Source organism: Oreochromis aureus, linkage group 14 (assembly GCF_013358895.1).
Source record: "Oreochromis aureus strain Israel breed Guangdong linkage group 14, ZZ_aureus, whole genome shotgun sequence".
Lineage (NCBI taxonomy): Eukaryota > Metazoa > Chordata > Actinopteri > Cichliformes > Cichlidae > Oreochromis > Oreochromis aureus.
The window spans coordinates 39,257,986-39,274,312 of record NC_052955.1 but is presented as its reverse complement, the minus strand read 5'-3'; the positions used below and the strand labels follow the sequence as shown (position 1 = coordinate 39,274,312).

The following is a 16,327-nucleotide window of genomic DNA, read 5'->3' as shown; positions in this document are numbered from 1 at the left end:
AAAACAAATAAATAGCTGTAATTTAGCCTCTCCATCAAAAATAACGCTCTAGCAGATTTTTCAGCTTTTTTGTAAAATTGTAAATAAATAAACAATATATACATATATATATATACATATACATATATATACATATATATATATATATATATATATGTATATATACAAATAAATTAGACATGAATAAAAAGCATGTATAATATGTACATATATTGCACAACTGAGAAGTTTACAAACACACTGATGAAATAATGTTCATTGCAGCCAGTTGTACTTTGCAGAATACACAACATGTATTTTAGGCCCTTTGTTGAACTTAATATAAATTTAGTGACACAGATTGACCCACGAGTTACTCACAGGAGGAGATTTAAATAGACAGTGAAATATGAACCTTCAGCAATGTTTCAGATCAAGTCTGGTTTCGATTTTTTTTTTCAACAAAATGAAAAACACAACCAATTCTAAAAGCATGAAATACTTTTATTTCATCTTTGTGCTTTGATTCAAGGGATATGGAACACCTTTAGTGGTAACAAGAAGTCTGTGCAAGGCTCTGTGTGTAAGTTGGACAGACCTGCAGCCACAAATGCAGGTTTAGCACAGTCTACATACATTAACTGTCAACAAAAAGACAAAGTAGATTTTCAGTGAGTATAGCGATGAAGGACGAGTGGCAGAGGGTTGAGAGTGATGAGAATAATCCTCTGGCCATGTAACAGAGATAAAGACACAGTGAGGTTTTAGCGCTACGCAGGAGATTGACCTCATTACAAGCACACAAACTATAGACACAAACACTCAAATATAAGCATGGAGCACAAATGTAGATAAATGTTCAAATATAAACGTGCTTGACCGCTCTCTTATTGTCACTCTGTGAAAGCAGCATGTGTGTGTTTGTGTAATGAATAGAGAACAGCCCAACACTGATCAGGGCTGAAGAAAAAGAGCACTGCCCACTCTGCTCTCACATTTATCAACAGTGTGTGTTTGATCTCTCAGCCACATCACACATGTGCCCTCCAATCAACCGCTGCTGCCTCTGAGGCCTCCTCTGACACACACACACACACACACACACACACACACACACACACACACACACACACACACACACACACACACACACACACACACACACACACACACACACACACACACACACACACACACACACACACACACACACACACACACACACACACACACACACACACACACAGAGGGAAACGTCCCACACACAACCCATTAGGACTTTTGATTAAATTTGAGGATAGCTCATGTATAAAGGCCATGACCAGTGCAACTTTATTCAAGTATGTGTGAGTGTGTGTACACGCGTCTGTGAGAGAGAAAGAAAAAGCAAAAATGAGCAACTGCAAAGCCTCCTAACCTTTGTAATATAGATCCTAACTACTGCCAAGGGAGGTTAAAACCTAAAAGGGTTCCATAACACTTCATAACTCTGACTGAAATGAAACAACTATAACTCTATAGCCATTAGTGAGATGCACGCACACGCACACACACACACACACAAATATACTCGGTGTCTTTAAAAGTTGGCAAGACAACCAAGGTCATTAGGTTTATTTCCATTTGCAGAGAAATGATTTTGGCAGCAATAATCTGCTCGGTGACACTCAGGTTTGTCAGAATCAACAAAGTGTGTACCCACATCAAGGAATCATTGCAGATTGTATAGTAAGGTAATCAAACAGAAGCATGTTCCTTCTGACCATTTTGCAATAAAATATGGATGGATGAGCTATTCCTTGTTTTTTGCATTTCCAAATTGAACATGATGCAGATGGATGTAGACACAGTTTTACCTCTTTCCTGACTACCCCCATACAATGTTGTGCAAAATTATATTTACTCCCTACCTTTTTCTCTTTTTTTGCATATTTGTCACTCTTAAATAACCAGAGTGAATTAAAAATGCAGCTTAAATGAAGATTTAATTTATTAACAGGATGAAAGCTATCTTAGTTTCTCCTCAAAAACGGCTTCTTGATATTCCACTGAGATTATGTCTGACGAGGCTTCGGCAAACAGCAGATGGGTCCTCTGTCAGGTCTTTGCTGGATTTTTTGCTATTTCTTAAGGACATCTGTTTTTGTTCATCTGCATAGATACTTTTTAGGCCTGCCACGTCTTTGTATCCTCCACTTGTCCAATGTCTAAAGAAAAACCTTGAAAAACTTGACTTATCAGTCCAGAATACCTTCTTTCAGTCATCTACAATCAAATGTTTGTGCTCTCTGGCCAATCTGAGACCTCAGCGGCTTCTTAGCAGCTATTCCTCCTTTTAGCATTGTTCGTTCAGTTGTCTGCTTATGGTCATTCTTGAGAACTTCTCAGAGTCTGATCTAGAAGCATTTATCTCTTGCTGAAGCTGAGCTTCCTTCTGTCTCTAGCACCTAAAATGCTTCAGTAAGGTTGAGTTTTCTGCCTCTTCCGTGATGCTTTTTGTTAACACCAGTCTCACCAATCAATTCCAAAGATAACTGTGAGAACACGTTACGTCTTGCCATATTTTTTATTTCATTGTTTCAATGTTTTAACATCTTATACTAAAATTTAAACCAACACACTGGACTCTGAGAAGTTAGAAATTAATCAAGCATAACATTAAAACCATTAAAACAAAAAGTAAGTAATAACTGTAAATTGGCATCTTAATAATCAACCAAACAAAGTACCAGAATTGGCTGATTGTGCGCATCCTCAGCTTGCTCTTCCAATATGCTTGATAAAAAGCTGTCCATTTCATCCATGTGTCACATGTGCACAGCAGCACAAAGAAGCAGTGTGGCTGTTGGCAAATGAGGAGCGAGGAAGACACAAAGTGCGCCAAATCAAACCAAAGTGAAACCACCACTACAACATTTGAACCTGAAATTAGCATCACCCAGCTGAACAGCTGAAGCCGGGCCAAAACTGGGTCATGCAACAAGACAATTATCCCATTGCCATTAATAGATCTGTGCGTAAACAAATGATGAACTGGATTTACACTGTAAAAAAGAAGAGACTGATGGAGTCACATATAAAACAATACAAGCTGTTGAATCATGGCGTGTATTTAGAGTGTCACATGGCATCTCTGCATTTTGGCTTTAACCTCATTTTCTCCACCTATACGACAACTAATACCCAGTGTCCTTTTCCCAAGAAAGAGGGTACAGGATGGGATGAGGTGGGGGTCTGATTTCCCCAAAGGTTTATGAGATGAGCCCTTCCTCTGAACTTTTGCTTCTTGAGCGTTCCCTGAAACGAGAAATGACCTGCTTCCTGTCCAACCCATGTGGTTCAGAAATGTTCAGCAAATCTTTTGCAGCATGTTTGTGCTGTGCTCGTATGTTATTCTTGTGAGTTCATAAAGTATTTCTTGCAGTCGTTAGCTGGGGTTAGATAAAGGCAAGCAAATCCAAGAAGAGTGGACAAGCAGGGAATGAATTATTCTAAATGGTGAATGATGGTGCTGAGCTCCCACCAGTGAACAGTAACAATGCACATGTGGACCACATATGAAATGAAGAGTCACACCAAAGCATACATTTTTGCACAGTACAGTTTAATATAAAGGCTGCAGCCATAACTGGTCTGTCTATGTGTCCCTGTCATTGTGGTACATCGCACTCTGTCTGCAGCATACACACACTGAAACAATGATGCTGCTGTGTCAGATACATGTGCTCTTGGAGACTGGATGAGTGATTCCAGCTTAACACGCCCACAGCAGATGTCCAATCATCCTAATATAACAGCAGGAACAGAACAACACACTGGCTAAGACCTCAGATTAAAACTAGCATCCCAGAGGATAAAACACAGCAGCAATGCAGCAAACTAATACGAGCAAGATAAAGTGAGTTTTACTGATGGGTAGCATCAGCAAAATGCTACATGTTCTGCGTGAATTCATAAGCAGAAATAAAAAGAGGATATCAATATTTTTATATATATATAATGGAGCAAAAATGTTATTCTCTTTGTTTGGGGGGCGGGACACAATTCTTCAAAAAGATTTTTCCACATTTGGGATTTTGACGGTAAAGAAACGGTAACAAGATTCCCTCACTGTACGGGTCAAAGGTTCAGGTTTGCTCTCAATATTTCACCTGTCGGTTGCTACCGTAGCGAAGGACAAACCAGAGTTGGAAAACCCCAAAAAATATATAAATTTGAAAGAGCGCGGCTCGCCAATAAATTACAGGAGCTCTCAAAAAGTACACTTTTTTAGAAATTAAAAAAATTACAAAATCTGGTCAACTTTAAACCTTTGAAACTATTTTGTATAGTTTGTCATAAAGTCTGAGGAAGAATTTAGTGTGGTGCCCTTGTGGCGACTTTTGGTAACTGTTTGACAGTCACTGGTTTTTAGTAGACGGCTGAAGTATAAGGAACTTTTCTGTGCTGTGCCTTTGTGCAAACCGATACACATAATTTGAGGGTCTGAAACCAAACCACTGCAAATACAAGTCCTGCACTACTGTACTGTACTTTTGTACAGTACAGTAGTGCAGTGCTCTTGGAGTACAGTACTTTTGTACAACTTTTACCTGACTTGTTATCTATTAAGGTCAAAATCCAGTTAATACTTGTGTCCTCTTCAAAGTGATATGACTGCTAGTGAGAAACATTATTGTCTCCTCCTACTACACCTCTTGTTCGGTCTCTGACCTCCTCTGAGGAAGGATCATCCCACTGTCTGGCACAGTTTGCCAAGGAAGCAGGAGTTATGAAGGGGAAATTGCAACTGGCAAATGGGCAGTTTGAAAAAAGAAAAAGCCCGCCCCCCCAGGGCAGAAGTGGAGGGATAGAGAGGGAGAGAGGAAGAGAGAGAGTGTGTGTGTTTTGTTTTTTGTTTTTTTTGTTTTTGGGGGGGGGGGACTAATACTTGAATATGACCTGCTGGTGAACCTTGGTTGTCTTTGGAAGGCAGTAGAGTCTATGATGAGAAAGCCTGTTACAACCCCCCAACAATAGGTAATGAGTGGTAATAAGAGACAATGAGTAAGAGAGGGAGAGAAAGGGGTGGGGAGGAAGATGCAGATAATGCAAGCCAGACACAGACAGAGAAATTACAAAGAACCAGAGAGGGGAAGAGAGAGCAAGAGCAGCTGCAGCAGGGCTGAAAGTGAAGCTGAGAAGGTGCCGGGCTGTGGAGAGAGCATCCTGGGAGTTGGGTGACGAGAAACACTGTCCGTTTGTGGCCACTGATAATACTTTCCATTCTGACTGGCTTTATGTGGGGGTCTGCTGTGTGTTTGTGTGTGTGTGCGTATGTGTGTGTTTACAGGCCTTGTGTGAGCTGCTGATTCCCCTGATTGCAGGCTGGCGCCCTGCTGGCGAGCCCCCGCGCACTGAAATTAAATCCACTCTGCTCCGTTATAAATTATAATGCTTTACAAACAACACCCCCACTGGGGAACACAGGAGGGGGAGATGGAGAGAGAGCAAGACTAAGAGAGAATGGATGGTAATAGACGGAGAGAAGGGGAAGAGAAGGAGTAAGGAATTAAAAAAGACGAAGATAGAAGAAGATAGCAAGAAAAAACATTACCTTTTCTGGAGCTTTTTAATGTGATATGGATTGAGAATGTAAGATTCCACTAATATAAAACACATCTGCCAAAAGCTGCTTTGTAAGCAATTAAACAGAGCTAAGCAATAAAACAGTGGTGTACAAAAAAAGATAACAGATAATTGAATCAGGAAGGGCAGAGAAAGAGACAGAACTGCACTTAAACTGAAGTGAACCAGCCTTAAATTTGAATAACACACTTAAAATAAATCTGGAAGGCCTTACCTTAAAAGCTATGAAGGAAAACGAGATACTCTTGTGAATATTGGGAAAAACAGAAAAGGGGGAGGAGAGATGTGAGCAGAGGAGATAACAAGTGAATGAAATGTAGGGATACTTTGGGTGGGTGGCTATAAGGTGAGAAGGGGGAGAGAAAGCCTGAGCTAAATGGACCCTGTGGTGCCAGAGAGGCAGCATGTGGTGCTGATATCCAGCTACACTGGCACCAAATGAGAGGGTCAGGGCTCTTGTGGGAAACAGAGATCTAATATGTCTAACCTAGAGCTTATGTGGGGGATGATAACCAGTTAGCTGGTGCCAGGCTCCTGCAAGTCAAACAGAGGAGAGATGGACAGAAGGTGACAACTTCTCAGCTCTTCATGTCAGTTACAATTCTGAGACTTGCTGTTCAGTCTTGAAGCACAGTGATAGTGATTTTTTTCAGGGAAATGTCAAGCTCAAATATGAGGACCACAGTTATAGGCAGAAACATTTTAGGGCTGAAATAAGCTCAACTATTGCTGTATTTGCTTTATTTTGTAGATTTTGAGGTTTCAAACTGCCAGTTAGTAAAATCGCAACAGGCATTTTTTCAGTGTAGGCAGAAATTAGTGACAAAGTGATGAATCTCTCTATCTACACATATCTATACATCCAATCTAGTCCTGAAAGCTCAACCAGATCCATCTTAGTGAAGCACAATAGCCATGACTGATCTAGCATTACATGACGAGGGGTGTTTTCACGCCTACAGTTTGTTTACGCGGGTCTGAATCAGCTGATCACAGCTTTTCTCTGTGATTTAGTTTCTTTTTACTCAGAGAAAAATCCGAGTGAATCAAATGTGTCACTACACACCATGTTGTGGCGATCTGCCGTATAATTGGCTATAACGTAAGAATGCTCAGTCTGCTCATTGCCCAGATGTGTTTGGGGGAGGGGCAACAAAAGCAGCATTGTGGACTATTGGAGAATTTACATTAATTTCACAGCTAGTTGCTAGCCTGTACAGACCTTTGCACATCTATAGTACCCTGCCATGTTCCAGGGTACAAAGCATACATGGCTATAGGACATTTTTTAGCTCAAACGTACATCCAACACCTGGTAGTTGGTTTGGATTGAGACTGAATCGTATTCACACCAGAAACAAACTGCTCTGGAATCGCACCGAGGTCGGGTCTTGGTGCGGTTGTTTTGGTCTGCACCTGAGTGTGATTACCGAGGTCACATGTGCAAAAACAAACCACACTAAGGGAGAAAATGAACGAGGTGCTCAGGTGTGAACACAGCCCAATGATCATTTTGATACAATAAAGTGATTTGCTGGGATTTCACCTGAACATCCTGCAAACTGCCTTGTAACTACCCAATCGCAGTTGACTCCATTAGCAAGACAATGCAGCCTGCAAGTGGTTGAAAACTGCTCTGGTCTGAGAAACCCAACAAAGGAAACAAAGCACTGACCTGGCTTCCAAACATCCCAGATTACAGTCCAATCAAAAAGTGAAGGCCATAAACTGCAAATGCAGGACTCAAGCATCGAGCCTTTTCTGAGCCGTATGGGTCACACAAAGAGGCTTGCACAATATCTGCCATGTGGTTTTAATGTTTTGGCTAATCAGTATACAGTCATGCATTCAAATATAAATTTCTTAATTTAATTTGTGTTAATAAAACAATTTATTTAGGCCTCCTAATGTATATCATCATAGATACAATAATATATAATACACTAAAAATATTTTATAATAAAGCCACAGAGCCTGAGAAATGAGCAGAGTGTTGAATTAACAATTCTCGTGTTAACAAAAACTGGACATCGTGTTTGTATTCATTCCAGTGTTCTGCTGGTTTGAATTAGCTTGTTTGGATGTTTGTGAAGGAAATCAGTAACTGCAACCCATCTGTCATACTGAAAGTTTCTGACAGTGACAAACAACTATATATATCATATAATGTTTGTCATAATTATTAGTAATGGTCCCACATCCATGCCTCGCTATAGCTCTAACCAGACTGTTTTAAGAAAAACACACCTATTCTCCATCTCGCCAGGGGGCTGGGTCATGCGCTGCCATCTACACCGTCTGCCAGTCAAACTTGAGACTCTGCCCCTTCAAACAAAACAAAGTCTCACTTCCGTTAAAGCCTAAACACAAAGGCACTGACACAGGACACAGCTGTCACTACCACCTACAAAGGGCTGTCACAGCCTGTGTGAAGGCAGCAGGAACTACTGTGCACTCTAATCACTGTTATAGTGTTTAATAGCCATTAAAGAGTGCAATGTGACCGTATTAGGTGTGTGTGTGTGTGTGTGTGTGTGTGTGTGTGTGTGTGTCTGTATGTGTGGTGGTCAGTCATACTACATTTTTTCTATCTCTACCTATTTTTTAAAAAATAAAATAAGGCACATTTATAAATGTTGACACTGAAAGCTGCAGAAATGTTTTCTGGTATTGAAACATTTGGTAATATTGAACATATTTAAATTTCCCATATCAACAAACACATTGATACATTGAAGTTTCTGTTAGTGTATGGGTGAACGTGCTCAACTCAGACATTTTTGCTCATTTTACAGTACTGTGCAAAAGTCATGAGTCAAGTTTCATTTCTTTATTCGTCAGGAAAACTGGAAATAGGTACAGTGTTTTATTGATACATGGAAATACAGTAGAGCTGTAGAGCTGTAGAGCTGGGCGATATAAGATTTTTTCATATCACGATATGTTTTTCTCATTTCAGGCGATAACGATATATATCACGATATAAGCCAAATAACTACATTTGTAAGATTTAAATGTGCCGTTGCTCACAAGTAAAATGTGAAATAATCTGCAGCTTGTTTTGATTTAAATATTTATTTCCCATAATAAGTTCAACAGGGTAGATGTACTTAAGGAACATGAGACTTCAGTTTCAGATAAATAAAGGCAAATACTGCAAACTACACAAAAGGCAGCCGCTAAAGCGTTTAAGTTTCAAAATAGAACAAACAAAACAGACCACTAAATTGTCAATTCCACTTAGAAAGAAAATATTAATTCTAAAAATAAATCTTAGTTTGTTTTACAGAAGAACAGACAAAATTGACTAACTTTTGTCAATATCAAATAAACTGAGAACTAAAAGGAAATTCTCAATCTCTCCTTGTTGTATAGCTTAGCTTTTCAAACAGTTTTAAAATAAAGATGCTAACAGGACATTCTGTTCTACTGAGTAGGCTATGGCATTCGTTATGTCGCTATGTCTCTTAGCTTTTTTGTCATATGGTAAGACGCTGGAGAAAGTCGACTCAATTGACTGTTGCTGCTTCGCAGGGATTCTCCTGGTTGTTTTCGATGACGAATTAGCGCTTTCAGTCAGAGATTGAGCGTGCTCTAGTGGGTGGCACTGCTTCAGGTGATAAAAAAGGTTTGTTGTATTTCCAGACTTTGTGGGAACATATGCTTTCGGCACAGTTTACAGTGCACGCTACTCTGTTTTTTGTTTTGTTTTTTTACTCTGACTTCAAATAGCCGAAATACCTTCACACTACGGAACTTCTCTGGCCCTTCCTTTCGACAATCTCTCCGGCACTGGAACCGTCATCTGTGTTGTCTTCGGTAACCTGGTCACCCAAGCTCTCGGTTGATTTTTCTCTGGTCGGCACACTCATTTCCTCCATTACCCGGCCGGCACACCGGCTGGCTGCTTCCTAAACAAATACACATGTGCGGCTTGGCACTTGTGCTGTACGTAACAAGTCACGTGACGTGACGCTGCGGCTGTGATTTCATTTTTTTAAGAGAGGAAGAGAGAGAGATGAGGTCTATCGCAATAGTTTCATTTTTCTATCGAGAAAAAGTTATTTTGCAGTACATATCGTTATCGTTCTATCGCCCAGCTCTATGTGAGCACCTTTACTCTTCAACACAGCCTGAACTATGTTTGAGGTGGCTGTGGCTCAGGAGGTCACCTACTAACTGGAAGTTGGTGGTTTGATTCCAGTCTGCATGCCAAAGATCCTTGGGCAAGATACCAACCCCACATTGACTGGTCAGTTAGAGTAGAAAAGTGCTAGGAATCAGTCCATTTACTTTGTCATCTTTAGGAATAATTCTCTAGACTTCCAGAACTCTTCTTGTTCTGCACAGCTTCCACTGATAGCTGTAGACACTTGACGGTATATAAGACCTGTGACTTTCAGTCTGGTTCTTGTGTAATTTGGAATATCTCAACATTTTCTCCCTGATTTCTCTTTGGAAGGACTTCTGTCAGTCCTGGGAGAGTGTACTGCTCTGCGTTCATAATTCCATCAGTTTCAACAACATCGCCAACATTGCTGGCTGAAATGCATCTGCAAAACACGACAGACACTCACTGTTGTACCTTTGTCCTGACCAGCTGTCTACATATTGCTGATTGTTTGAACCAAAGGTTTCAAATTTGGATTCATCGCTGCACAGTTCATTCGATTAACTTTGGTGGATTTGTCAGATATTTCTTAATAACGTTTTTGACACAAAACTTTTTGATACAGTTCATCTGCTGTAGATATTCTTTTAAGCGTGCTACTTCATCTTTTGTCTGTACTTCTCCATTTTCCCAAATTTTTTTAAGGACACACTGCACAGAAATGTGGCATGAGATATAAGACATGCCAAGTTTTTGGCTAATAGTGCTTCGGAAATCACCTTGTAAACTCAAAAACACAATTTTATACCCACTGAACTGTGCTGTCTTTGACGTTTTGTAGAATCGAGTGAAGAATTGGGTTTTGTGCACGTAAATGTGTTTTTGCACCAGGTTGAAAGTAAAGTACCAAAAGAAATCTTTACAAACACTTCTACTGTTATTGTAGAAAAACCAACATGAATGAACAGCAGCACCATAGCTGAACTTGAGAAAGGAAAATCGAAATACCAGCATCTTTATAAGAAGAAACAGACAAAGAAATGCTAAAGATGCCCAGAAAGAATAAGACACGTCCTTAAAATGTACCAAAGACGTACAGATGACAAGACAAATTCTGATGAACACAAAAAACTGAGCTACTTTGGCATGCTCTGCTGAGGTGGTAGAAAAGCAGCCTGCAGTCCTTGCAGACTGGTGAAAAGATTGAGTAAACAGGTTCGAGTCTCATGTAAATGCAAACTCAGCTTTGAGTCAGATTCTCCATATTTCACCTGAAGAGAATCAGGAGAAAGCAGAGATGACAGATGTGATCAGTACCAGCAAATCTCAACAAAATCACTGCCAAAAAAAACAACACTGGGGGGGAAATGCTTCAAATGAAAGATGGACAGCAAACAGCAATACCCATGTAACTGTAAGCATACTTGCAATCTTTTTTCTAACACTTGCTGGAAATGTCTCTTCTGCATCAAAATGTGTCTGAGACGAGTTGAGCTTGATTAGTTCTTTATGTCTTTTTAGTGTTGAACTAATAACAGAGCCACTCAAAACACACAAATCCTCTCTGCAAATGACAATAAAGAACTTTGGGATAGCACCAAAGTGTAATGACAATGATTAGCTAGAAGGCCCTCGGGCACTAGTATCTTTCTGGTTTTATTATGGGCCCCAAATAAAAAAGCAGTTTTCTCATGTATTGAATGTATTGAACAAAGTCCAGTCACAATTAAAATGTCCTTGAAAATGTAAAATGCGCCAAATTACAACAGTCACCTCAAGGCACTTTCTATTGTAAAGTAAAGGCCCTAAATAATACAGAGAAACTCCAACAATTACTTTTTGGAGAGACCAACAGTGAAGTACCACTGAACTGGGCCAGTACAACATCCAAAATAGTAACAGTTAAGTGTACCAGCTGTCCAATCAGCTCGTTTCTCTTCCCCCTCCCAGCTAATTACAATGTGATGCAAGCTTGAGCAAACAAAGTATTATAGGTCAGTTAAACATTCCTCTCATCTCAAGAAATCTGCTGTCACTTTTCCTGAGGCACACACATCTGCAAACACCTGATAGGCCTGAGCAGAGGCCTTCAGATCACTCATTGCCCGGGTTAAATTGTTACCACCTTTCTCTAATCCCTACTCTCACAATTAACTGTATGGTCAAGGACTTCAAAGTCCTTGACGGCCAAAGGGATTAACCCTGACGCTCCCAGAGATTTGTTTTTGATTTTGCTAAGATCCCGGGGTACTTTCATCTTTAGTCCTTCCTCTCAAAGTCCCACAGGGCCAAGCTGAGGGCAGGGGGGGGGTTGCTACTAATTTTGGCAAATTTTGGCAAATTCAGTGTGATATTTGACGGCAACTTTTAGAGTTACTACAAGGTTATTAAGACAAACACAGTAGGACACAACAGAAAGGGCCTATTTGTGTGTGAGGACAGTGATTAAGTTTTGGTGAGACTGCAAACATTTTTCTGTCTTTAAGTCATTCGGACGTGTGTTATCAGGAACTATTTATTCTTACTTAATTGGAATCAATTAGAGATTTTAACCTGTTCTTCCAGTCTCATGATACATCACTAAAAAAGGTGTAGTGACCTGTGTAACCAAAACCTATTACACAAATAACATTTCTACAGTTCAACACAAAACAAACCATATTTCACAATTATTAGACTTTTGGAACTAATCATCATTTCTAAGAGATTCTCTCCCAAACCTGAATAACAATGACGTTTAGAAAACCTGAGAAAATACCATCTTTAAGGGAGGGAATCAAACTTTATTAGATCCAATGCCAGCTTATTGCCACTTTAAACATTCCACATGTTGTTGGTGCTGTTAGTGGGCAGAGGGCTCTGTGTCAGTGGAGTTGTCTTAGCAGCACTGGGCACTATCAGCCTGTTTCAGCCCAATCCCTTCAGCTCCGTCAGCTGTAACAGTGCCTATGTCGAAGGAGGTAGATAACCTTGTGTGTGTGTTTTTAGGGGTAATAGTGTGTGAAGAGCTGGTCCACGCATTCTGCCCCTCCTCTACACACCAACAGTCTACCCTGCAGTGCCTCAGCAGGAACTGGAGCAAATGCGTTTAGGAATTAGAAGACTGGGGAATGGCCTGAAGTGTGTGTGTGTGTGTGTGTGTGTGTGTGTGTGTGTGTGTGTGTGTGTGTGTGTGTTTTCATGGAGTTGTGCTGCTCTTTTGCGGTGTGCCAGCTCCTGCCAGCTGCCCCAGGATGTGGCCTGTCACTTCACATAGCTGCTGATGAGCCACACAAGTGTCAGGAAAGGTAAAGTTAGAGGTAACGCTGTGTCACAGACACACAAATACACACAGGAAAAACATGTGGAGAAAATGCTGTACAGTGTATGTGGGGCGGAGATCCTCACATGACTCAAACCATTAACGCTCATTTTCAAGCTTTTAATAATTACACTATATTAGCTGACCTCATAGCCCACTGAAATCTGACTGAAGAAGAAGCGGAAAATAAATCCACTCAACTTTCTCAGATGTCATCATCGATGTCGGTCTGGCTCTGGTCCCGCTGAATAGTTCTCCAGTACTTTGTGCTACTGTTTGTTGACATCACCATACCATAACTGGAGGAAACAAAAAAGTAACAACCGGAGGAGGAACAAGTGTTTCTGATCACTCCTGGGTCTCTTTGCCGATACTAATGCAAACGCATGGGAAAAAGTCCACCTGCGTCTCATTTACACAACCTTTATGCTCGTGCATTTATCGGGGGAAGAAAACTTTTTTATGGAGATAAATTCCACAGATACACATGAACAATATATGACCCCCCTCTATTCTCCTGTGCTCTCTTAACCTACTGAACAATGAAGCATAGCTAATGTTAAGTGCCATGCTATTAGATGCAGCAGCAGTAGACTGCCTGTGGCTCTGTGCAGCACCCAAAGGCTCCATATGCTGCCAAGCAAAGAAAGAGACACCAAGAAGAAAACAGAGGCCCAGACTGACATCTACAACTGCTAAAGTCTGACAAATGTATGTTGCATTTACACACTACTGTTCATCACATGTACAGAAATTTATGCTAATGGCAATTTTTGTTCATTCTTGTTTCCTGTTTGCCTTCTTTAAATGCTTAAAAATGGCACAAATCTTATGATTAGCAAATGAAAGAATAAAAAAATCATATTAGTGTAGTAAACAGTGTGGTGCCTAGTGTTCCCTCTTGGTTCTTATATAGCGCTTTTCTGACTGCTCAAAGCGCTTTACACAACTTGTACATTCACCCATTTGCACAAGCATTTTCTTCTACATTGTTTCTAACTGCTTCCTATTTAACAATCACACATGGGATTAGTACCTTGCCCATGGATACCTGGCATGCAGACTGGGATTGAACCACCAACCTTCCGGTTAGGTGACCTGCTCTACCTGAGCAACAGCCACACAACTTGCACTGTGCTTGTACCAAACTGATAATATGTATGCATGACTGCGGAATCTATTTTTGCTTTCTGCTGTACTGGATCATCACGTATCAATCACATGACTGTAGTGCTGGTAAATTTGAAGACATCAACCTGGGTTCAGCAAAACTGTAAAATACATATTCACTATTTTCTGATACTTTATTGTCTAAGGAACCTTATTCAAAAATCTAATTATATAACGTCACTGTGGTCTGAGGCCTAACTCGATGGTTTGAGATGTGGTAGAACTCCACTGAGAACGTCTGATCTGGCTCTCCGAGTCTGCTGCTACTGCTGGCTGAGTGACTAATACAGCACTCCTGAATCTTATCATGCACCATTATATGGATATTCCCTAGGTGATCCCCTACTATATGAACATGATCTACAATAATCTATGTGTTTTTATCAAATTACCAAACTCCATCTCTAATATGCAGTCAGAAGGCTGGAGAGCGACCCACAGATCCCGATGTAATTACACACTGTGCCTCTTCTCGGCCCACATACCATTCTGTCCCAATTCCCTGCTGTTTGGAAATCAAGGATATGCTGGTGACAAGTTACAGTACACATGCCCCAGTTAACCTTTGATGTGAACATGTTCTTTTCTGAGGGAATGATATGGAGGCCTAAACCATGAGAGGCTACAGACTATCCCTGCAAACTGTATGGCTTCAAAGTCCCGTCTCTAATTTGAACCTTTTGTGCCACTTAAAAAGCCCATGGACTAATTTGACTCTGGCATGTAACAACCGTTTACAGGAATGTTTGTCTGTCCCGTGAGTGTGTGTTTGTTTGTGTGTGTGTGTGCACGTATGTTACCACAGGCCTACCTGCTTTGATCATGGTATTGGAAGATTATGACAGCGCACACACACACACACACACACACAGTGCAAAAGATTAATCAAAACTACACACAGCACCACGTCTGCAGAGCGTGTAGACACATAAGCGGACATACAGACCTACAGGTTACCATGGCACTGAGGTTTTATTTACTTACAGGGAACTCCAATCACCTCATGCTTCTAAATAAGAGCCCGACAAATGTTTGGCCCCACGTGGATGTATTTACTTAAAAACCACCTTTCTATAACAGTATAGAAAGTAAGTATAGACGGTGAGTATTTTGCAAAAACGTGATACTCCATCACTTGGACACAAATGCTTGCAAAAACACTCATGGTGGGTGTATTATAACAAGCAGACATGGGAATCGAAGACAGAACTACTCACTGAAATTTACCGCTCTCCTGAAGCCTGAGAAGCTGTCTACTGCATTACCAAACCATTCAAAAAATACACACTATATAAAAGTGAAGAAAAATGTGTATGAGATTATGTACAGTGGTCCCTCGCTATAACGCGGTTCACCTTTCGCGGCCTCGCTGTTTCGCTGATTTTTTTTGTGCAATTTTGCATGTTTTGTTTTACAGCGCATCGTGTTCTGCGTCCTGATTGGTTGTAGACCACTGTCAATCAATCTCGTGCCGTGTCTCCTGTACAGTACAGAATGTGTAAATCTTCGATCCTAGCAGTGTGACTCTGTGCTGTACTGTATGTTTGTAACTTTTCTCCCCAACAAACACAACAATGTCCACGAAACGTTTTGCTCCTGCGGTAGCTCCCAAAAGGTAGAGGAAGATGCTAACCATCGCACAAAACGTTGGACTTCTGGACATGCTAAAGGACGGTAGAAGTTACCGTATTTTCGGATTATAAGGCGCATTAAGCGAAACAAAACAGTCAGATAAGTCAAACTTTACTCAACTCGTTCTTCCTGCTTCCTCTACTTCCGTACCATTGATTCATTAATGTTGAATTCTCTGGCAGCGGCTCTATTCTCATGTTCTGGACCTGAAAACAGGGTTTGAGCTTTGGTTTCAGTCTATAATACTGGACTTCTTTTTCTACGGAGGTTTGAACTTTGAGAGAGTTTAAACAAGAGAGAAAAGTGTGACAATGTTCATGCCTGTCTGAGAAAAGTGTATAAATTATGTAGTGAGGGGTTTTACAGCCTTAAAACATCTATAATAATTGTAAAAAATAAAGTTGGCTACTTCGCGGATTTCACCTATCGCTGGTTATTTTTGGAACGTAACTCCTGTGATAAACGAGGGACCGCTGCATTCTGACTTTGCATCATGCTTTAACTGA

General features: G+C 40.6%; 1 protein-coding gene across 8 annotated transcripts in view; it reads right to left on the bottom strand.

The window, feature by feature from the left end:
• Positions 1 to 16,327, bottom strand: part of bcas3 (BCAS3 microtubule associated cell migration factor) — a 316,950-nt gene that overhangs the window by 150,211 nt on the left and 150,412 nt on the right. Inside the window, exon 23 of one of the 8 annotated variants that reach the window (XM_039622795.1) lies at positions 7,761 to 7,932. The exons of 6 other annotated variants lie outside the window; for them this stretch is intronic. In XM_039622795.1, the coding sequence (XP_039478729.1) occupies positions 7,913 to 7,932 (20 nt within the window). In that variant the 3' untranslated portion in view covers positions 7,761 to 7,912. Of the gene's footprint in view, positions 1 to 7,760; positions 7,933 to 13,289; positions 13,319 to 16,327 lie in introns of those variants that run through there. One more of the 8 variants, XM_039622798.1, reaches the window with a different exon arrangement.